Source organism: Hippocampus guttulatus, chromosome 7 (genome assembly GCF_054856545.1).
Source record: "Hippocampus guttulatus isolate MCC_2025c chromosome 7, RoL_Hgut_1.0, whole genome shotgun sequence".
Lineage (NCBI taxonomy): Eukaryota > Metazoa > Chordata > Actinopteri > Syngnathiformes > Syngnathidae > Hippocampus > Hippocampus guttulatus.
The window spans coordinates 14091970-14115138 of record NC_141267.1 but is presented as its reverse complement, the minus strand read 5'-3'; the positions used below and the strand labels follow the sequence as shown (position 1 = coordinate 14115138).

Below are 23169 nucleotides of genomic sequence, written 5' to 3'. Positions count from 1 at the left end.
AAAGCAAACGTTTCAAGTGAACAACATGGACATTGACCATCCTGTCTCAACTGCACTGAAAACCAACTCTGTCACATTGTAGTTGACCCCCGTGCATAGCAAAAATCTTTCAACAAAAAAAAAAAAAGGAAAAGCAAAAACTTAAAACGAAGACCCTTGCATACTTGCGGTTCAGCACAAATGGATTCGCAGATTTTAATTTATTTTCAGGATTTTTTCAATTGTATTTTTTTCGATTTGTTTCCAGGATTTTTAGTCACCCCCCCCCCCCCCCGCACATTAAAAAAAACATATTGAATATTCTGAGTTTTTAAAAAATATTTTTGGAGGGTTGGAGGGGGTTAAAAATAAATAGATAAATAAATAAATAACCCCCGAATAAAGCCACTCAGTTGCCTATCACTGGTTTAGACATTCAAGATCAGACAACAGGATAAATTGTGACAGAACCATCAAAAAGAAAAAAGGAATTCTCCCGTCAACGGTGTCATTCCTGATACATCGGCACAAGGGGCATGACCACACATTTCAGAGAAATCAACCAACGGACAATCTGCCTCTCGCCTTCACGCTCCCTTTACGAAGAAGTAATCCGGTCCATCACAGCCAAATGCTGGCAATCACATTTCCCTACAAGAAAAATTAAATATTGTGTGGGAGGAGGGAAAAATATCTTTAAAACCCATACAGATATAGTTGACAGAAAAAACACACACACACACACACACACTGTGTGAGATCTAAAAGACAAAATAAAAGCAAAGTGCCAAAATTAAAACATCGCATCCTATCATGCAGAATCAGTGTGCAATGAAGCTTTGGTGTTATTTGAATGGGCCTGTAATTAAGGGCCCTCTTTCAAACTCGCACATTTACGCTCACTAAAATGTGCACAGATAGACACACACATTTGCATGCGGGGAAGGACAAAAATGCTTTGTTCGTCCCACCCACCTCCGGTCCATCAACATGTGCTTGCGTGCATGCGACGACTGTGCGAAAGTGTGTGTGTGTGTGGGGGGGGGGGGGGACAAAAAAAAATTCTATATATATATTAATAATAAAAATCATTCTTAATTACACATTTGTCACATGAAAAGCATTCTGCCTACATCGCATGAGCGCCCGCAGTTTTTTTTTTGTTTTTTTTTTTAAAATCTGTGTCTTTAGCCATTTGGAGTTTTCCTCCCTCACTCGATTGATCCTCAGCTTTTTCAGGCTTTTCATTGGGGTGTCTAGAAGTACAATTGCCAGATCCAGCAACCACCAGATCAAGTTTTTCCTTGGGGATTCTGTGCACATCTAACCTGTCAAGTTTTTGATGATAGGACAACACAAGAGCATGAGGAAACACTCTTGATTCTCGTTTTTTTCTTTTTCATCTTCCAGACACCCCTCTTCATATTAGAACTACTCAATTATTATTTTGACGTGACTCTGGGGCAATACCTTACATCAAATTCATAGTTATAGTTAAATTTTTAAAAAGTAAAAGAAAAAGATACCTTTACAAAGTGTATTTACTTTTATATTCTGAAGTCTATGAGTACTGCTGAAATGTAATGTCCACTTCTTTTGAAAAAGACATGTCTCATAGTTCCTCTTTGGAGAGTTTGACAGTCATTTCTCTATCTGAGGTAGTTCCTTCGCTGCATCATTATGAGAAAACACCGGTCCGCAGCATGCCTGGATATGCTAAATCTCAACATCAGAAAGACAAACAGCATCTGTATACTCGCAAATAGTGCAGAGGAGAAAGCTGCCACAGTGGCGATATCACACATTTGAGCGAAACAAAGCACCAAGGTGATCCCCAATCTGGATTGTGTTTTACAGTTTGCTTTGCTAATGAGGGGTGTTATTTGGCATAAGAGTAGGGCTGCGCAATAATAGAAAAAAAAATTGTCATGATTATTTTGATCGATATTGAAATCATGACTAACAAAAACAACTTTATTGATTTCAAAACTTGGTGTTTATTCAACGACCAAAACTCAATGAACGCAGTTTCATTTCGCTGCATCCACACCTTTGCTGCTTGGCAACTTTGCACACGTTCAAATCATGATCTCTACTACACATTTATTTTATCTAATTTTGTTGTTCTATTCATATTTTTAAGTCCTGGCATTTACTGGGCTAACCGGGGACCGCGGGTATCATATTTCACGCTATATCATGGGGAAATGTGTGTTAGTACTACAATAAAAAAAAAAGAGACCATATTGAAGAAAAATGTTTTCCCGTGCCCACATACATGAAACATATAAAAACTCACTTTTTAAACACATTGTAAACGTTTTTCAGCACACAAAACACATTTGAGGCATAAAAATGAAAATATGAACATCTTGTCCTGTCTACATGATTGTCTATTGTTGAGTCAGCGCATGTGTGTGTATGTCTGTGCAACAGCAAGGCAGCTTCTGTATGAATGTGTTTATCATGTTTTACTGTTCACACCGGGCATTCGATAAATGTGTGAAATCTGCAGTGCAGTAATCATACGATTTTAAAAACGATATGCAATACAGTATATACATAGAAATGTTACATCCAACGTATTGAAGAAATGTTACAGTGTCAGTGTTTCATTTGGTTACAAATCAAGTTTGAATTGTGGGTACTTTGATTTGGACAAAACTGATTTTCATCTCTTGAAATGCCCTTTCATGGGTTAGCATCTTCAAGAAAACTTTACAATCCTAACTGCAAATCTGGAGTCTCACAAACTAAACAGTGAAAATGCCAAAAATGTCCTCCTTGATTGCTATCGGTGGAATAAAGCATTTGTCAAGTCTACAGTTCGATTAGGTGTTTAAAAGATGGAATTTTCAAGGATGTTATTGATAAATGTCACATCCAAGATGGAAGGATTGCCATATAAATAAAATACACTATATACACACACACAGTGGGGATAAATGAGTCAATGGCGCCAGAATCCCTGAAAATGTTATCAGGAAGCTTTTTATTACTGCCCACCAAAGACCGAGAGCCTCAGGAGATATACAGCCTGTAGCTTGTGTCAAACGGTGACTCAAATCACCGTGGCGCCAAGATATTTCTGCTCTACAAGACGAGACAGCTTAGTCTAATGCTCTTGTATTTTTACTCCAGGCACTTATTTGCTCCAATGGGGGAGGTTAATTTGAGGAGAAAAAAAAAAAAAAAATAGGCAAAAATGTTCATTTTCCATTGTAAAAGTGATTTACGACGTTTAGTTGGATAACGTTAAACGCATACGTTAATAGTACCACACACAATGTAAAATAGAACAGGTCAGTGGGTGTCCATAAAGATGTCCCACCTTAGAGGGGGAGCCTTTGGGGCATTTCTAATGTCCCAAAGCAATCAGGGTAACTTACCACTTTGATGCTTTTAACTTTACAGATTTTCTACCGAGGAAAAAATGTAAGCATTTATTTCTGACGTGACCATTTCAACTGAGTTCATCTAAATTCATAATAAGTCACAAATAATTTAGCCCAATTCAGTCCAATCTGAATTAACACTGCTGCAAATGACCCAATCAGCTATTAAAATATAACAAGTTTAGCTCATCTCATTGGTGTTTATTAAACACGGTCGGCAACATTGCAGACTATATCCCCGGTGTATCACATCATACAGTTAATCAGCGCATGCAAATCTGGTGTCTAGGACGATTTTGTTGTGCAAAACCTAATTGGAACCAGCAGCATTGGATCTAATCAGTTAGGCAATCCGGTCAGTCTGTGGACGGAAAATGAAGTCATTTAAAAGGTATGACAGCGCTATTAAAAATTTATTTTTCTGTTGTCATTCTTTGAGTACATTTTCTAATTTCTACCCATGTAGTTTGTCAAAAATAGGTTAAAAAAATAGAGTTATTACACTATGTCCAAAAATGGATATGTTTTTATGAAATGATATTCAAATGAATAAGTAACGAACAAAAGAGGCATTAGCTTGCTGTTCCGCACTTAAGCCGTGATGGCTGCTTTTTAGAAGGGTAGCTTGTCAGCAGCCTTCGGAAACAACAAAACAGCGGTCAACAGACAGCTTAACCCACCAGCCCACTGTTAAATTACAGCCATCAACACACAAACACACCAACGCCAACCCCCTCCAACCCTCTGGATTTAAACTCGCATCTGCAGCAGCAGGAGAACAATCTGCAGCGTAATTAGCCATCGCCAACAGACAGTTACGCAGAGAAGGAGGACGTTTGGCTTGATTAAATTATTAAACCACACAAACAAGAAAACAAAGGCAGCATCAAAGAGGCACTGCGGCTCTCCTCGCTGTTCCCTAAATACAGAATACAGGGAGCATGTTCTCCCCAGCCACTAGTTAGCATCATTAGCCAAGTGTGTGAAGTTCTGCACAAGCGTGTCTTTGTGGGAGTGTGATTGGACCCCATTTCGCCGACTGCGATCCAAAACAACCAGGTGGTTAACGACAATATCACGAAGGGCGCCCTTCCCACTACACCGCTACCTTCACACATCAACATGCACACATACTTTTAAACAATAGTCTAACTGCAGCATTTATAATCCCCCCCATCCCCAACCTCTTGCATCCTGCATCTCTCAATTCCCCAACACGCAAATCTGTGGGTCTGGAATTCAATTTAGGCCGCGTTGAGGGGTGCACTGGCATGAAAAGACTATTTCATTAGAATGGCAGTTGTTTCATTTGTGGAGCAGCAGATTGCTGAGGCCCTCTATCCAGTGTGCAATCTGTATTCATTACTCGGTGAAAAAGGATGATCCATGCCCTGACACCAGGCTCATCATTTCATGCAGATGCACAGTAGCTCTGGAAGGCCCTTCCTTACCCGCCATATCAACCTCACAAATAGCGGTGTCTCCGTCAACAACATTTTTGTGCAAATGCTGACAAGTGAAATGGGTGTGAAATACGGTAACCATCTGAGTAATGGGCCTAATCGGAGCATTGTTATGCACAGAGGTGTTCAGAAAATAAGCTTTTTTTTTTTTAAACCTGAATGTCTCTTAAAATCCCAAGAACAGTGATTTTCAAATGGTGGGTTGGGATCAAAAAGTTGGTTGTGGAACCATTTGGGGTGGGGCACAGGAAAGCTAATGTTAATGGCGGTGACAAACAGCATATAATAAATTAGTTGCACGATGGTATATGCATGTCATCACACAGCACAATAAAGCCTCTCTTCCCCTCATATATCATTTTTATTTCCCCCGCCCCTCAAGAGTGGGACTACTAAGTTCCCCCACTGAACACATTAGGTAAGAGCCAGCTGCTTCTTTTAAATACAGTATGTGCTCACACACCTGCCAACACAGCCATAATAAATCATTATTATCTACTCTCATTTCAGGGTATTTGTCCCTCCAAAGATTGCATGTAAAATAGTGTATTTCGTTTTTCACATTGTGGTGTTTGTGTGAATGCATGTACACTGTAAAGTTGCTGCAACTGTGAAGTGAATGTTTGCATTTGTCTTATCTAAGTAGGTCTTAAGAAACCACCCGGAGGCACAAATTTACAGTTGCAATTTCATGGCGATTGTAGGACCATTTTGTAAGAGTGAAGCAGTATACATACATAGGTTGCAGGGCTTTTTCCTCGTTCTCTGCAAATGCAGCACTAACTCACAATTGTTTCAGCTGATTGCATTTTACCTTCACTGCTGCCTATGGGAGCAAGTTTAATTCACACTCTTGCAGTAAAATGAAATTCTGTAATGATCAGTAATAGAGCACACAGTTATGTTTTTCGCCGGAGGTAACCGGTTTGTATATTCAACTGCAGCCACAAAAAAACACAACGTTGCCAGCGCTTTGCACCCTGCGCCTTGATTTGGAAAATTGGTGCACATTGGCAGCATTACACACTGGCACACAGCTGGACTCTCAGTGAACACTTCACTGATGAGTGCACTGATGGAGACACACCAAGCTGATAAAGCATCACAACCGCAAATGGTTCTATTGCACATAGTAGAACGTACGATGTAGAAAAGTGTGCTTTTAATTTAGCAAAGAGTACATACTCAGTCTGTTTCTGACATCGGAATGACAGTGGAGCCTCTGAAGTCAAAAACAATCGTTGACTTCCAAGTTGAAAAAGAAGCAAAGGCTTGGTCCAATAAAAACATAAAAAATGAAATTAATTGTGCCAGAGCTGAAAAACCTCAGTTAGGAAATGGTTTAAGCAACATTCAAATTTCTTAACTGCTGTACGAGTAGAAAATTAGGTTCAATGACACATGGTAAAATGTTCAAAATACATATTGTGTAGTTATTAACTGATGACACAATATAAACACTTCTGAGAAACAGATTCTGATCATCATTTCTTTCTACTTGATCAATTTCTTTTGCAATATGTCGATTTACTGTTGTTTTAGCCATATTAGTAAGCAGCCAGCACAAATGGTAGCAGTCCTGTTGTCACTGCTATGGAATAGCTCGTTCCATTTTTGATGTTGTGATTATTACACAATTTTTTTTAAATTATTACTTTGCATCATTGGTATCACTGCACAGGATAAATACAAAATTTCACAGAAAAGATGCTTGCAGAGTGGATGCTTTAGGTGGTCATTGAGTTGACATTTTAGGAGATTTGCAGAATATGGCTGATGATGTGATATTCTGATCGATAGTTTGTGTGATGCCACACATGATGGCGTTTTGGAACAGGTTATTGTGTGTTCAGTTGTTGATTTTGCTGGCCTTTTTCAAACTTTTACAGCCTTAAGGGTCTATAAGTTGTACTCCTGTTTCCTCACACATTTCAAAAACATGCATGTTAGGTTAACGTAAGCCTCTAAATTGCTACAACACACCCGTGACTCTAGTGAGGAAAGGTCGCATAAAAAAATTGATGGACGGGTGGGAAATAAAATGTTATTTTCAACATTTAAACTTCCCTAAACCTGACTTAAGAAACCAAGAATGAATGTGTAATAAATGGTGACTCTACTCTATTTGAAAACATGCCGTTCGCTCTGTACCTCCTTTTAAAGTGAATCAAGTTAAAAATAGGGAAATTAACTTTGATAAGGAACCTTGTGTCAGCAGCGATAACCCAGGGAAAACTCATTCCGCTATCAGGGCGACAGTTTAAAAATCCATTCTGTGCTGTCGTCATATCCTTTTGTCCATGTCATTACGGAGTGATCTGGGGAGCATCAGCCTGGACAATAAGGAAGGATGCCTGAGTTCCTCTTTTACAGAACAAGGTCATCCAAGATACCCCACATCCCCTACAAAAAAAAAAAACCCTCCCTGATGCCCTGTGCCTTTTGAGAAGTTCACATCATGTTTCAAACTAGTCAATCCAAACTTTATCTGCCTATGTAGTGACTGTTTTAAACGATAAACCATTTGGCAGAGTCATACCGAAAACTCATTTGTAGAATGTAGTGAGAGGAAGCAGCTACGGCAACACCAGCAACTACATGGTGCCATATGCACCAAAAGGACAAGTATAGAAAATATTTTTTTAAAAACATAAATAAATCAAAAAGTGACTCTTTTCTCGCTATCCTTCATGAGTACGGTACATGCGAGAAATGTTGCTCTTCATCATCACGAAGGAGATTATAAGTGACCTTGGAGCGACTCAGCAACGTGTTTTGGGGCACTGGTAACATAGTATAGCCCTTGTGCCAATATTAACTTTGAAGATAGACGTGCCTAATTTGCCAGTGGTCGTGCTATCATGCTCATTTTTATTCAAATATTGCCACATGCTTGAGTCACACCGCTATGAATTTGCTGTACTGACGCCGCACCCGACTCACCTACAGTTTTTTTTTTTTTTGGCGTCCATGTTGTTAATCCCAAAACACTTCATTGCAGTGGCAAAGGCAACGTGCCAACAAATCGAGTCGTCGGCAGAGAATACAAAGAGAGGAAAAGGGGAGAAAAAAGAGGAGAGAGGATGGGCGGGGCTACACAACCAAAGTGGCAGAACAATTAAATGCTTTTGGCAGAAGTGGAGGTCCAAACTTCGCAAAGCAAAGTTTTCAACATCACCTCTGCTGGTTTTTAGCCTAGTATTTGAATGAAGGTATTTATTTATTTGTTTCGGTCCATCCATCCATTTTCTGATCCGCTTTATCCTCACAAGAGTCAAATCATTATCTTGCCCAATCCTTGTATTCATTGTACCCTCGGTCAGAACATTACACTTGACTTCACACATTGTTTTGACGAGGATGCTTGAGACTTGCCAGAAAGCAGATTTAGGAGTGGAGGAATTTGAGAGCCTTGACCTCATTGCATCGAAAACCTCTGGGATGGACAAGGACACAGATTGTTAACCGGGCCCTCATTTTCAACATCAGTGACCTCTGAACTACACAAACATGCTTGACAGTCTTCTCAAAAGATTGGAAGTAGATATAACTGCAAAGGGCGAACTCCATATGTCCCTCTAGTTTCGCTTCCTGTAGTTTGAATGGCCAGGTGTCTTTTTGGTCATGCAGTGTATGGGAGTTAACTTTCTGTATATGTTGTTATTCATAGCAGTCATGTTGTTTGCCATTATGAAAACAATGGAGGAAAGACGTCCACGCTCGATGTTTCTAAACAATATCTAACTTATCGAGTGTGTCAGACTGCGTAATGTCCCTAATGATGAATTATACTGTATCAGTGGGCTGTGTCTCGAACATTCAAACAAGGGTGGCCCATTGGGAATTGAAGGTACAAAATGGAATACTCTGCATCAGTTCATCCTCTTCCGTGGTTATGGTGAGTAACCGTTCTGTACCGTGCTTTCGCTGGGCAAGTGAGGCTTACAAATCATCTGAGTTGAAGGTGCTCGGTGCAAGGTTTTACTGCCTGTCTTCTGTGAATGGCTCCCTGAAGGCCCCAATGATAATAGCTCACAGCCGTACCCTTCACGGAGCCTGACATTTAGCACACCCCTACAGCAGAGTGGAATGGCATATCAACTTGCCCAATGGGCTGTCATATCAACTCATCCACCGCTTTCTGGCCATAACATGGGCAGAGGATGAAATGCAATCCTGCTAGCAGGAACTTGCTTGTTGAGGTTCACTCACTTTGGAATCACAACATAAACTTTTGTAAGATCTAAGTCAGCAGGCGCTGTGTACCATGTGATATATTCGGAAAGTTTCTTAAATGCAATTTCGATGAGACGTGAAAATTCCTGAGAAGAAACGCTACCGATATCAACTTCAAAATAAAAGCGCGCCAAGGCACTGATGTCCATATAAGATAAGAAAAGATAAGAAAACCTTTATTCGTCTCGCAATGGAGAAATTCCCGATTCACAGCAGCAAAGTTATGAAAAGCAGAAGTAGAACAACAAAATATAGGAGCTGCTGGAAAGGCAGCCACTCATGCGGCGCCATTTTGAAGTCAAAATAACAAAAATATACTATTTAGTTTATTTTATTTTGGAGTTCTTACCGCGTTGGGATGTGTTACTGTCATGCATAGCATGAACATTTGTTGCTGCGTTTCGCTTGACTCCTTCCTGACCGTGTACATTAAAATAAGTGAAGAAAAAAATGCCTTGAGCATATTTTTTAACCGAGGCACCCAAATTACTCAAGCACTCGTTTCAGCCCTAAAATGTTGAAATAGCATGTTTGAGAGACGTGTACATGTACGACATGACGAGAAAGTGCTCCATTAAAAAGCTATACATGTGAATCTGACACGCTCCGTTTGAGCTGTGTGGCTACGCTAATGCTAATCTAATGTCCATGCTGTGAAAGCCTGCTCTAGTCTACTGTACATTGTTGTTGTTGTTTATTAAACATAAAACATATATAGTAATAATTTGACAGAAAATAAGTTAGATAAAATAGTAAAAAGAAAGAAATCAGTCTTCATTCAACACAGTTATTATGTTCAAGGGAGTAGGAAGAAGTAAAAAACTTATCTAGTCCTACCCCGTTATGTGTTTATATCTAATAAATCATTTTTATATCAATCAGAAAAGAAAAAAAGTAAGAAGAAAGAAGTCTCCATTAAGGCTCATACTTTACCCTTAACTGTGATATTTTTACAACTTTTGGTTTATATACATCCACACCCTGGCACTCTTGTTTCAATTTTCTCTTGTATTCATAATGGATATTTCAATACCTTTCTCTATTTATCAACTTAGTTCTGATTTATCATTATATTTAATGTTTAGAATTTATCATTTTAACTCTGATTGATGTAGGTTGTTTGTACTATTTTTTTGAATTTGTTTTTGAACTCAGCAAGCGATTTACTCATTTTCAGGTCCGTTTTGAAATTATTCCACAGATTAACACCTTTGATAGATACACTTCTTTGCTTGATGTTTGTTCTTGTTTTGAGTTTTTTGAATAAGTTGGTACCTCTTAAATCATAGCTGCTTTCTTGAATTTCGAAAAACTTCAGAATGTTTTGGCAGAGCAGGTTATTGTGTGCTTTGTACATTAATTGGGCGATTTTAAAGTCAACTAGGTCATAAAATTTCATTGTATTTAATTTGATAAATAGTGGATTTGTGGGTTCTGTATATTTTGATCTATTAATAATTCAAATTGCTTTTTTTTGTAGTTTTAGAATAGGGAGTGTGTTTGTTTTGCAGGCATTTCCCCATATTTCCACACAGTAGGTCATATATGGTAATAATAATGAAGAGTATAATGTGTACAAAGATCTCTTATTTAGCACTTGTAGAGGATCCCTATGGTTTTGGCTATTTTTCTTTTTACGTTATCGATATGTGGCTTCCAACATAGTTTTGAGTCTATTACTAATCCGAGAAACTTGGTTTCATACGCTCTTTCTATCTCAATTGAGTTTACCATAATTTTAGCTTGGTGTTTGATTGGTCTTGTGCCAAAAACAATTAACTTCGATTTTTTTCAGGTTAAGTGACAATTTATTTCTGTCGAACCAGTTTTTTAATTTGTTTAATTAGTTTTCTACAGTTGTCAGGAGCTGTTTCAGATTTATTCCAGAACAGTAGAAAGTTGTATCATCAGCAAATAGGACACATTTAAATTGTTTTGAGACCTTGCAGATATCATTTATATATAAGATAAATAGTTTTGGACCAAGCACTGACCCCTGAGGAACTCCATGAGTGATTTTCAGTTGATTCGTTTTTTTATTGTTGAGCTGCACGTACTGATATCTGTTTTCTAAATAACTTTTTATCCATTTATAAGATACACCTCTAATGCCATATCTTTTTAGTTTTTTCAATAATATACTGTGATCTATTGTGTCAAAAGCTTTTTTTAGATCTAGGAAAACCCCAACAGTAAATTCTTTGTTGTCTATATTAGTGGCTATTGCTTCCACAAACTCCATAACTGCCATTGAGGTGGTCCATTTTTCCCTGAAGCCATATTGATTCTCACTTAACAGTGCATGCTTTTGTATAAAGCTATCAAGTCTGCGAGAAAATAGTTTTTCTAATATTTTTGAAAATTGTGGTAGTAGTGATATTGGTCTATAATTTGTAAACAGATGTCTTTCTCCACTTTTATAGATTGGAATAACTTTAGCAATTTTCATTTTTGATGGAAAGATACCAGCTTTGAATGACAGGTTGCATATGTGCGTGAAAGGTTGCACTACATATTCTATAATCTGCTTTATTATTGTCATATCAATATTAAAGCAATCAGTTGACTTTTTATTTTTAAAAGTTTTTATAATATTTGATACTTCTTGTTTTACAGCAGTAAGGAACATCGTGGAGGAGTTTTTTTCTACGTATCTATCTATTTCAAACAAGTTTGTTGGATTAGGAATTTGTTTTGCTAGGTTACTGCCGATGTTGACAAAATACTCATTAAATTCAGTTACTATTTCTGCAGTTTTTTCCAAAATAGTATTTTTGCCTTTGATAAAATACTCTGGATAATCCATTTTTTTAGGACTATTTCTGATTACTTGGTTAAGTATTTTCCATATTTCTTGTGTGTTACTTTTATTCTGCTCTAATAGTGCATGATAATGATCTCTTTTACTGGTTCTTATAATATTTACTAGTTTATTTTTATAGGTCTTATATTTTTCTTCTGCTTCTTCAGTTCTCAATTTGAAAAACAATTTATATAAATTGTTTTTCTTTTTACATGGGTTTTCTATGCCTTTCGTTATCCATGGCTTACTTGGGTCTTTATACTTTTTGGAGACTTTAGTTAATGGAAAATGTTTATCAGATAAGGAGATTATGGTAGACTGAAATACTTCAAACGCTGTATTTGGGTCTTCGTTTGAGTAGACCTCGGTCCAGTTTTGTTTTTCTAGGTCTTGCTTAAAGGCATCGATGGAGCGTTGGGTTCTTAGTCTTATTTCTGTTATGTGAGTTGTTGACTTAGCTTTTCTATCAAAATAATTATGAAAAACTGCAAAGACAGGTAGGTGGTCACTTATGTCATTAATGAGAAGTCCACTTTCCATTTTATGATCAATCTTATTTATAAATATGTTATCTATTAATGTGGCCGTGTCAACTGTTATTCTGCTAGGTTTCAGGATTACTGGGAAAAAGCTGTTGCTTTACATAGTATTTATGAAGTCAGTTGGGTTTTTTTGTGTCCATTTGGGTTTAATAAGTCAATGTTAAAGTCACCACATATTATTCGTGTTTTCTTATCGTTGTAGTAACTGAGCATATCTGTCAGTTTTTTATTGAATGTGTCAATACATGATCCTGGTGTCCTATAGATGCAACTTATGATGATATTTGATGCCTTTTTATTATGTATTTCAATGGTTAGACATTCCATTAGGTTTTCTATTGTGTTTGTCAATCTCTCGATTTTACTGCATTTAAGTGCTTTGTCTACATATATTGCAACCCCCCTCCTTTTTTGTTTTCCCTATTAGTTGCAAACATTTCATAACCTTCTATTTCCATTTCAGTTGTTTTATCTTCATCAAGCCAAGTTTCTGATATGGCAATTATTTTAAATTTATTGAATTTAGTCAGGTATTCTTTGATTTTTGTGAAGTTTTTATAGAGACTTCTACTGTTTAAGTGTATTACTGAAATGGCATTTTCCAATTTTATATTAGTGTTGAATTGTTCATCAGTTTGTTACTTTGTTTGTTCTTGAAGAAGTTATTGTCTGGGTCCAAATTGTTCTCGGGATCGAATGGCTTATAGTCAATATTCGACTACATCTGCAGCACAACCCGGGAATATATGTACTAGTCTGTCTGTTGATTGCCACAAAAATTGACTGAAGTCAGCAAAAGGATAATACGATGGATGTATATGACGATGAAGTGCTAAAACAGCAACTGCTGGACTAATGAGCAAATAACAGTGGTTGAGCTACATTACCAACATGGTGTCTGTCATGATTCGGTTTAGGGACCAACAGGTGGCACTGTAGGGCTCCCCCGGCAGCTGCACACCTGTTGGTCATAACTAATTAGGGCTTTAAAAGGACTCCCAGCCCGAACACTCAGTGTCGGGTCATTGTTGCTCTTGCTACTGTCATGTGTGTTGCTGTTTGATCTTAGTTTCTGTCATGTTTAGTTCATTGTTATGTTTTAGCTTTAGTCATGGTTTTTGTTTGATACTTTGGACTTTGTTTGTTTTGGATGTAGTTTTCTTTGTTTTAAATACAATTCTTCAAATACACCCTGCTCCTCCCTCCTGCCTGCTTTTTGGGGTCCACCCCGCAACGTGACAGTGTCAAGTGCAAGAAATAGTAACTCAGCTCACGCTTCCTGATAATACCTGGTTTTGCAAACGGAAAAGCATCAATGGTAAATAGAGTCACGTTGAGGAGCTGAGTAGGTACCGTGCAACGGAAAAGGGATAAGAGCTTTAATAAGATGCCTTAAAACCAGCCCACTGGCCCTAGAAATTATTTGTCACTGTATTGAAGCCTTCAGTTGAGTATTTTCCACCAGGATTGCAACCAACTAAACCAGAACAGGTATGAGATTTTTGAAGTATGCAAGCTGTTTGGGAAATGCAAAAAAGAAGAAAAAAAAAAACAAGACATAGAAAGGAGTTATTCATCCAGCCAACCATCCATCATAACTGGCGCTACGGTGAAGCCAATTTCAACAAAGCTTCTAAGCTGATTGAGGCAGACCAAATCTGTTTCACCAGCTTACATTCCTTCAAAATAGCCATCTCACTTCCAATATCACGGGCTTTTACTGTTCCCCATTCCCCTGGCTCAGGCTGAGAGTTAGCAAGGCTTAGCTGGATGAAACACTCCACCAGGCTGGTTCTCCCCTGTAACCAACCTGATATCTCCATAGAACAGCATCTCTCCACATCACTGCACTTTGCTGTTTAACATACTCATTCTAATACCCTTTTGTCTATTTTCCTACTTTGTATGATTGCGCTCATAACACACAAACCGTTACGATTTCTGAATCGTTTGTGAAGTTTGGACACTGGGGCCACAATATGCTGTGTACATAGAAAAAAAAAAATCACACAAAACACTGTCAAACGGAATAGCTTCAATTCACATTGGACAGATAAGAGGCACATTCTATGAAACGGGTGCAGTATGTTTCCAGAAACAGATGGCAGTGGCTGTCATCTTCTCTCATCATGTGTAAGCAGGCGATCGAATGTGCGATTGTGTCTCATGTATTTGTATGCGCTAAAACGAAGAACATTATTACACCTTTTACTGTATGCGTACTCTCCTCCCTGGCCCCTTTCTGACAGTCTCTCCCACACACTTTCTGTCATTTTTGCCACAGCAGCAAATATCCTGTTGGCCCGAGCTGCGGGCTGCCGGTGCTGGCCTATCTAGCCCTGGGATCGATTCAGCTCCAAGTCGAGGCCTACCATTCATCTCAAAGCCATAAAATGTGATTAGTGCTGACTACAGCACTGCGGGGAGATGGGCTGATTGGCCTGTTAGGCTCAGATAGGGCGTGTTGGACACTCCGCAGGAAGACAAGGCGCAACAGTATGCTGAGGATTCATCCTAATTTTGCCTTTTTCTGTACCCCAATCTATTTGATTTTCTGTCGCTTGCATCGTCCTCACTCACTCACTGCTCTCTTTGTTCTTGCACTGCTCCTTTGCATTGTCTCGGTTGTTGTTATCTAAGGCTGACAAGATTACCTGTGAAAAATGATATCACAAAAGTAAGGATTTATTGTCAATGTTTCCAGTTTTACCTTCTTCTTATCCAACAAAGTCATATTTAAATAGCACACCCCACCATGCCCCCTCCCCGAGCTTTGTTAACTGTCATCGCATACAGTGTATCTCTGTGCCATGTGACCACCTCTGTCCACCAATCGCAAAGCTCGCAGTTTGCCACTGGCAGAATCACCCTGGGAGACTGTGACAAGAACTGATGCACGAAAAAGAAGATTGCCTCAATTCAGTAGGGGGGGCGGGGGGGTGTAAGGGAGGGGGCACTTTTTTTGTACACAACCAACTGATGGATGTTGGGAGCAAAGTTTAATTTGACAGTTTGTACGATTAATCTTAAATTAAGCTGCATTCAATTATGTGGCATTTGTTTTGTTACTGATGTGCTTCCCAATGATGACTCCCAAACCATATTGCATCGCGAAAATAACTGAATAAGCTTGATTCAAGATTGCCCGTTTTTAATTTGATTCAGCCATTTCAAAGTACTTACCGGTAAATATGTGTGTTCACCTGCAAAACTCTCAGAATGACAGAATCTGAATAGTAAAGTCTTAAATATGTATATGGAGTTCAAATGTTATGTGTGAATAAAAAATGGCACCAAACATGGTACACTGATAAGACTTTCTAACTGTGGTGTTTTATTTGATTACATTTCATTCAACTATAGAAAAACATGTTTTCTCCTGAAGAATGTCTGGAATTACCGGTACTCTATTTACCGTTTGACCGAATCCCTTGAGTGCCTTTCAAAACAGAGAACACTGACCTGTGTCTCTCGGACATTTTCCACGGTGAAGTTGAACCAGACGCGGAATCGGGGATTGCAGGTGTCGGGCCGGATGAAGAGGTCAAACTCAAATTCACTGATATAGTCAACACGGCCAAGGTTCCCTGCAGAAGCATAAGAGTTTACATGAGCGGGGATCATTTCTTCTGTACAGTAATCCTTCGTTTATCGCGGGGGTTACGTTCCAAAAAGAGCCCGTGATCAGTGAAATCTGTGAGGAAGGCATCTTTATTTTGTTTCCAAGTATTAGATATACAATAGAATACTGTAGGTAGATCGACAAGTCGATCACACCAAAACAATGCCCGCAGAGGGCAATTAAGCATGAGAAAAGCCACGTGACACAAAAGGCTTCAACCACCCATATCGGACATATGACATAATAACCACATAAAAAAGCCAGATGATGAGTGGAAGTATAATTAATCCAATGGGAACTATTTCCACACTTCTAATTCTCATAGCTGTCTACAAGATGACAGGGTGGTAGATGACTACATGATGGACGTTCTAAAGATAAGCTTCATCTCTGTCCACTGATTTATATCTAGTCTGGCTATACAACATGGAACATGTGTGCTGAAGATACTCATGTGGCACAGGCAGCAGTGCTGAGTTGTCTCCATTACTTTGTGCTCTTTGTGTTTCCATTAATAAATTGCATTTTTGATATCTTGTAATCTTAGGGATCATTTATTGGGCCATCACTGTGGTATGGTAACCTTGTTGCTTTTTATGCTTTGCTGGTGGTAAGTGGTACTCTTTACTTCTCCGAGTATAGGAATTGTTGTTGATCATCCACAAGCTTCAAGAATGGCAACATAGATTTTGGATCTCACGTCCACATATGCTCACAAATCGTCCCCCGTCACGAGGTTTGCAGGTAGTCTAAGCACACATTGATGAGCAGATCACATGAACGTGATAAAAGCCAGATGGGCTAAGTACCACAGTGTCAAACAATATCTCACGCCGGCTGCCACAGGACGGATTTAATCCACTCGTCCGCTTGCGTCACGCATTCTGATGATACAAGGGCACAGACAGAAGTGCACCCCTTACTTCATAAATGTACGATGAAAACAAATATATTTTATGAATATGATGCTATGTCAGAGCCACAACAGGAAATCAGCAAGACTGTAAATTCTAATAAGGAAGGGCTGGTTCTTTTTAACATTTGAAGCTCATCCCCTGACATCTTCCACCGTTAGCACTAATGGTAAGTGATTGGCAACTTATCCCAGCGCACAGGCCAGGAAAACAACCCTCTCCGCAGCATCTTTGACTAATCAGGGAGTAGCTGTATGGCATGGATGCTGACATATAAAACTAATGTACTGCACTTCATACATTAATTCATCCAAAACTTTTCTCCAGTCAGGTACTGCCTGCATATACAAAATAAATGGGAACAATACACTATTGAGAGAAGGGCAGAAGGGGTATAAAGGACGTAGCACAATGAACGTGAATGTGACTTGAATCAGACGAGAAGAAAGCTTTGTCTGTCTCAACGGTATGTTGTAGACAACAGAAAAAGTGAGTTTCACACATGCTTTGGACTTTGGGTGTTCTACTATATATTATTTTCCATTCCTACTTGTTTTTCATTCTCTGGTTACAACAATAAGCCAGGGGATGGGTTTTTGGCCTATTTGGCAATTCCACCCGATCCCAAGCAATTTAAAGAAATTAAAGTCATAACATGAACCGTGCCCCGCTGCAGTGCCTTTGCCATCTCATCAACCATCGTTCATCACAATTCATAGAGTAAACACGGCTAAGTGCAATTAATAAGAGGATATCAATAATGGCCACCAAGTAACATCCTGTCCAGCCAGGTCTTCACTCAACTTCAATGCACTTCATACATATACAGGGGAATTTATAGAACATTCAAAACTTAAAACCACTGGAAAATATCAATATACCCAAGCTTTTAAGGGTGACATATTGTATAACGTAGCAGATTGAGAAATTTGAGACAAATTTAAATCAACTGTAAAATAGATGATGTTTAAAATGATCCATTTATCAGAGGAGCCCGTTTGTGCAGCTTGTACTAGATCCAGAGGTCCAGGTTTCAATGCATCCTATGAGGCATGTGTCAGAAAGTCATACTCTCTCTAAGTTGCCTCAATGCACTGCTAATAAGAGCCCATCAAAAGCCCTACATCTCTCAATGCCCCGTGCAATTTAATTTGCCGGGGTGGTCTTACATACTACACACAAACACTCTGTTTCTGCTTGTGGACACTTGAGTATAGGATAGCAATAGACAGCAGCCATGCGCTGCTGGGTTATTGAGTCCAGAGCTGGAGGGCCTGACATGAGAGATGGCTGCAGCCTCAAAGCCCGAATTACACGTTGAGGCCATGAAGCAGCAAGGATATGACAGATCATTGATCCCAGTTTTAATTTTATGGTGGCTACCTCCACATTCAAACACTTTGGTGGGCTAGTGGCCTGACCATTTAAATCAATGTCATGTCATTTAGTATCAAGCTAACACCAACTGCTTGTGCGGCTGCCCTTTCAGGGTAATACACATTAACTTGGATTAAAACAAAAAAAAACATATCTAGCTGCTGATGAAAAACATTCGGTGCAAAGTAAAATAAAATGTTAGTATGAATTTGGGTGCTGAAAAACTGAGGTCAGAACAAAGAATTTCTGGTCCTTGAGAACCAGTATCATTCCTCTTCATCATCTTCTTCATTCGTGTCTTGACAGGCTGCGTTAAACACAAGTCTTTATCCTTGAGAGGACAGTAGGAAATGTACAAAATTTAATTTGGTTCAAATGAGCAGCTTGGCCCTGGCAGTGCTCTAAATTATACAGTAACTCGCTCTGAAAAACAATGAAAACCTTTGTCTTTTTTTTTTCTCACTATCCAGCTCGCCCCACAATCTCTGAAAAATGTATAATAGAAACATAATTTCAGAATATTATTCATCAATCACATAAAAACAGGGTTTAAAAACACAATAAATTGATTGTGATGGTCCACAACGAATATTTAGTCAAATCTCTGGTACGTCATTAGGGCATTATCACAAGGAGCAACAAGCATGCAACTATGCATATGGTGTGTGTGTGTGTGTGTGTGTGTGTGTGTGAGAATTCATGTGAAGAGGGAGCAGAAGAACCTGGCTAATGTAATCCCATTACGGAGGTACAAGAGGGAGCAGTCACAGTACTCAGCCCACACAATGGGCCGGCCTGCAGCCTGTAGCCATCCAATGGATGAATGCTTTCTGCCATGCAGATGGATCATCACACAGCAGCAGCAGCAGCAGCAGTCCCGCATGCCCAAGGCCTGAGGTGGAACTCACTCGCACGGCCGGCCATTACAGTTGTAATAGGCAGTTGTTTCCAAATGAAATGGACTGTGTGGTTAGTGTTACTTCCTTACTAGACATTCGACCTGTCATGTCCGGAACCTTTTATTTTAGCACACAATTTATTCCACAAGTGGGCTATTAACTGCTTCATGTTGACTAGAAAATACACAGTGAGTGTACTTTTTTTTTTTTGCATTACGAGTTAACAGCATACCGTAGCCTAACAATGTATCTCCACTTAAGTGGACCTGGCGAAAACAAGAGCACACCCATCCAAACAGCAGGTCTGAGATTAAAAGAGTGCTGTACTGCTGAGGGACTGTAGCCAGGCACCTTTTTAAACCCATTTTTGCTGTGTTCAATTTCATTATCGGAAAAAATATCCGTTCCCGCCTTCAGCTCCTTTGCTGTGTGGGCAGGACTCCTGGACACAGACGAAGGGGGCTGATAAAGACAGAATTGATTCCAGCCAGCAGCCTTAGTGTCAGGGTTTAGTTTAGTCCTGCAGCTAAACGGCAGTTTTTTTCCCCTCCGTCTGTCTCTTTCTCTCTTGCCTGCTCGTCTGAAGGCAAGTTGTCACTGAGGCAACATCAATCTCCCGCCTCATGATTTCTTAAAGCCTGCCTTCTCCCTTGATGCCTTATCACTTCATCTGCAGGCGAGATTAAAGAGGTCACCTTCCAAGTTTCTGCAAACTAACTATCTAACAGGTTTACTCAATTACAGTACAGATTTGAAGTACCGGTCAGGTTGGGGTTGCTCATCGACAATGTTTTTCGAATAACTATTGTGAGACTCATTAGGGTCAAAGGTAAGCGGATCATATCCTGTCTGACTTTGCACAAGAGACTAGGTGCACACCCTGCATTTTTATAAGGAGTTTGAGAAAACGCTCCTGTGACACACTCGTTGAACGCCAAATAAAAATATATTTGCAATGCAGTTCAGAGTGATTGATATTTAAGTTATCGGTATATTTGGGGTTGCATAAAAAAAAACAAAAAAAAACAATTAAAACCTGATTTGGGTATTGTACAGCCAACAAGAGCAAAAGCAAACAGATGCTCTGTCATTTCTATGTGAAACAGACTCTGACATGTCATCTCCTTAAGCCACATACGTAATATGAGTGTTTGCAAATGTGGAAAAATGTTGGAAGAATCTCAATGCAGTTTGCCTCAAAAACAGGATAAGAGTGTATGATAAAATGGGACAATAGGAATGAAAGTCATTTTGCTATGAGTCCACCCATGCTCCAGTGAGCTTCTCGTTTCAAAATAGATGAAGAAAGCTGGGCCCGAGGACAGCAGTGAGATATGCAGGCAACCCGCACATATCTGATGATGTAAAGGCCTGCCTTCACATTCTGAAGAGAGCGCAATTTTCAAGCTAGCCTTTTATAATTGTATTTTTTTTTCCTTCCAAAAGGCCCTACAGCTAAACTGGTGTGATCCATCTGAAGTGGCCAATGTAGTAATGGGTCATAGTGATGCGCTCATATTGGTAATGGCTTAATTGTGTTATCAATCTCATCCAGACGGTGCTTTAGCCCCACAGCTCTGGCCCTGCGACTGTCAAACGCCATGCATTCGTACGGGGAGAAACTGCCCTCCTTACTTTCATCTGTTTCACAAGCTTAAAATGGTGGGTTAGCTGTAAGTTTGTGCCAAGTAATTCGTTTCATGCCAGCGTTTGACAAGTTCATGAAGTTGAACCTTAAGGGACTGAAGACAGGCACGTCGCAAAGGTGACTCTCCCCAGTTATCATGTCTTACTCCAAGATCCCTCCGCCATATTCATTTTTCCTTTCCTCTGTTATATCTTGAAGCAACCACATACTTCCTCTCCTCCTGCTTAGTCGTTTAAGAAGAAGCTGCTAAGATAAAAGTGGAGGGACCCGAGGAGTGCTTGGCAAGCCCAAGGTAAGAGGAAGGTCAACAGGCCTACTTAGAAGACCTGTTATCATCTGGCTAACATGTTATCAGAGAGCCTGCAGTAGTGTTTATTTACAGTTATTGCTCCCTCTGGGTGCACACTTCAATGCCTGGAGCTGATTGCTCTGTAATGAGTTCAGGAAAACTGGGAACCGATGCGGCAAGAGAAACAAGAGACGCAAGAAATCAAAGGCCAATAACCAGTAGGTCAGATTGGGGGGAGCAAAGAGAAACTAGCCACATGTTGTGTAAAGATGAGATGAATGAATCTAGTCGTGATAACAACAATCTGAAGTACAGTCACTATATTCCCCCAAATGTTGAGCCTTTACCACAGCACTAGTGTGTATGGATGTTGAAGAGGGTCTGTGTCGCTCTCGTTGGGGTGCTGAAGATCAAAACACACATTTCTCTATGAAAGCAGCATGTTTTATTGTTAGCATTGCATTAGCATCGCATTTATAGCAAATGCAAGTTGCACCCACGGCCTCACAAAAAAAAAAAAAACTGCAAACCGGTGATTTTTAGTGTTATACTAACACTCCATTACAAATATGGTGGGGTTTTTTTTGTTATTATTTGTCAGTGCGAGGCCACAGGGGTGCGTCGAGGAGGAGGATGCCCGTGGGTATGCGACAAATGATCGACTCCTCACAAGTCATGCTTCCTGTCTCTGATTGATCATTTACCTTGGGCGCCTTGGTTTCTTGCATATCAAATAGAGGCTCAAGATGGGGCCAGATCATACAGTCATGAGGGAAAAAAATATTAGAATACCTTGTTTTCTTCACTTTCTTTCCCTTTAATTGAACCAAGCATTCAAAATAAATAAGACACATATGACTGTACGTAGCATATCTATTGTCAGGTCATAATGTATATAATTTGATTGATTTATAGTAAACTCACTCTTACATTGTTTGAATTCCAAATTGGTCAGACATCTTTTTGAATTGTGTACCATTTGGTAAAAGCCATATAAAAGGACTTGAGCAGAACAGCCCGACTCGTGTGTAAGCAGCGTAGTTGTAGCTTGCAGTCAGTCCACACTTGTGTGAGCACTGTACGTCAAGTGTGAGTTGGAGTTTCAGAAATTATTTTATAATCAAAGAGGGTTTAAGACACAACCACAACCTGGACAATATTGTTGAGTAATAAATGACTTGACAATATTGTTGAGTAATAAATGACTTGACCAAGTTCCAATCAGGCAGGCACTATGCTAGGAGAACATTTTCCCACATTTATTTACTTAAACACAGGGGATTTATGAAGTGTCAAAAAATGTGGCCAGATTATTTTCCATCCCTGTGTTATTTTAATACAGTTGAATCTCGTTACAACGTACCTCAAGGGACATAACGAATCTGTACATTATAACGGCAGTTCGTTTCCAATAAAATGGCCGCCAAATACGATGTATAATACAGTATGAACGTTTATAGATGTAAAAACATGAACAAGCAATACAGTATAAACATGTCAATAACAAATGTGTGTATACAGTATGAAGAAAAAAAAAGATTTTTTTGGACATGAAAGAAAAAAACTGTACTTCATCTCTGAAAACATTGAAATTGGGAATATGTAACGTGAACGTCACAGGAGTGAAAACGTAAACTGGGTATGATGAAAAGAGATTCGAATGTATAGTGAAGCAACTCAGAATAAACATTTCATTGTGGAACTTTGAATTAGTGTTATTTAAGTACGGAACTAAGTACTTAAATCATGGCGGTGCCAGATACCAATCCAAAAACTTGAGAAGGGTAAACACTTTTGAGAAAGTCAAGCAAAACTTTAGTTTTATTATTAATTTACTGTTGGCTAAAATATACTATAAAAGAAAATCCAAGCAATGACAAACTAATCCCTTTTTATACCAACGGATATAGAAGATTATGAGACATAATTAAGTACTTCAATTTAGATATTCTTCGGCAGTCAGAGCCACAAGAAGTTCGGCCGTCATGGTTGGAAGTCCATA

General features: G+C 39.2%; 1 protein-coding gene across 1 annotated transcript in view; it reads right to left on the bottom strand.

The window, feature by feature from the left end:
• Window positions 1-23169, bottom strand: part of agbl4 (AGBL carboxypeptidase 4) — a 266670-nt gene that overhangs the window by 233090 nt on the left and 10411 nt on the right. Inside the window, exon 3 of the mRNA XM_086115268.1 lies at window positions 15881-16005. Coding sequence (XP_085971394.1) covers window positions 15881-16005 — 125 coding nt within the window. The remainder of the gene's footprint in view (window positions 1-15880; window positions 16006-23169) is intronic.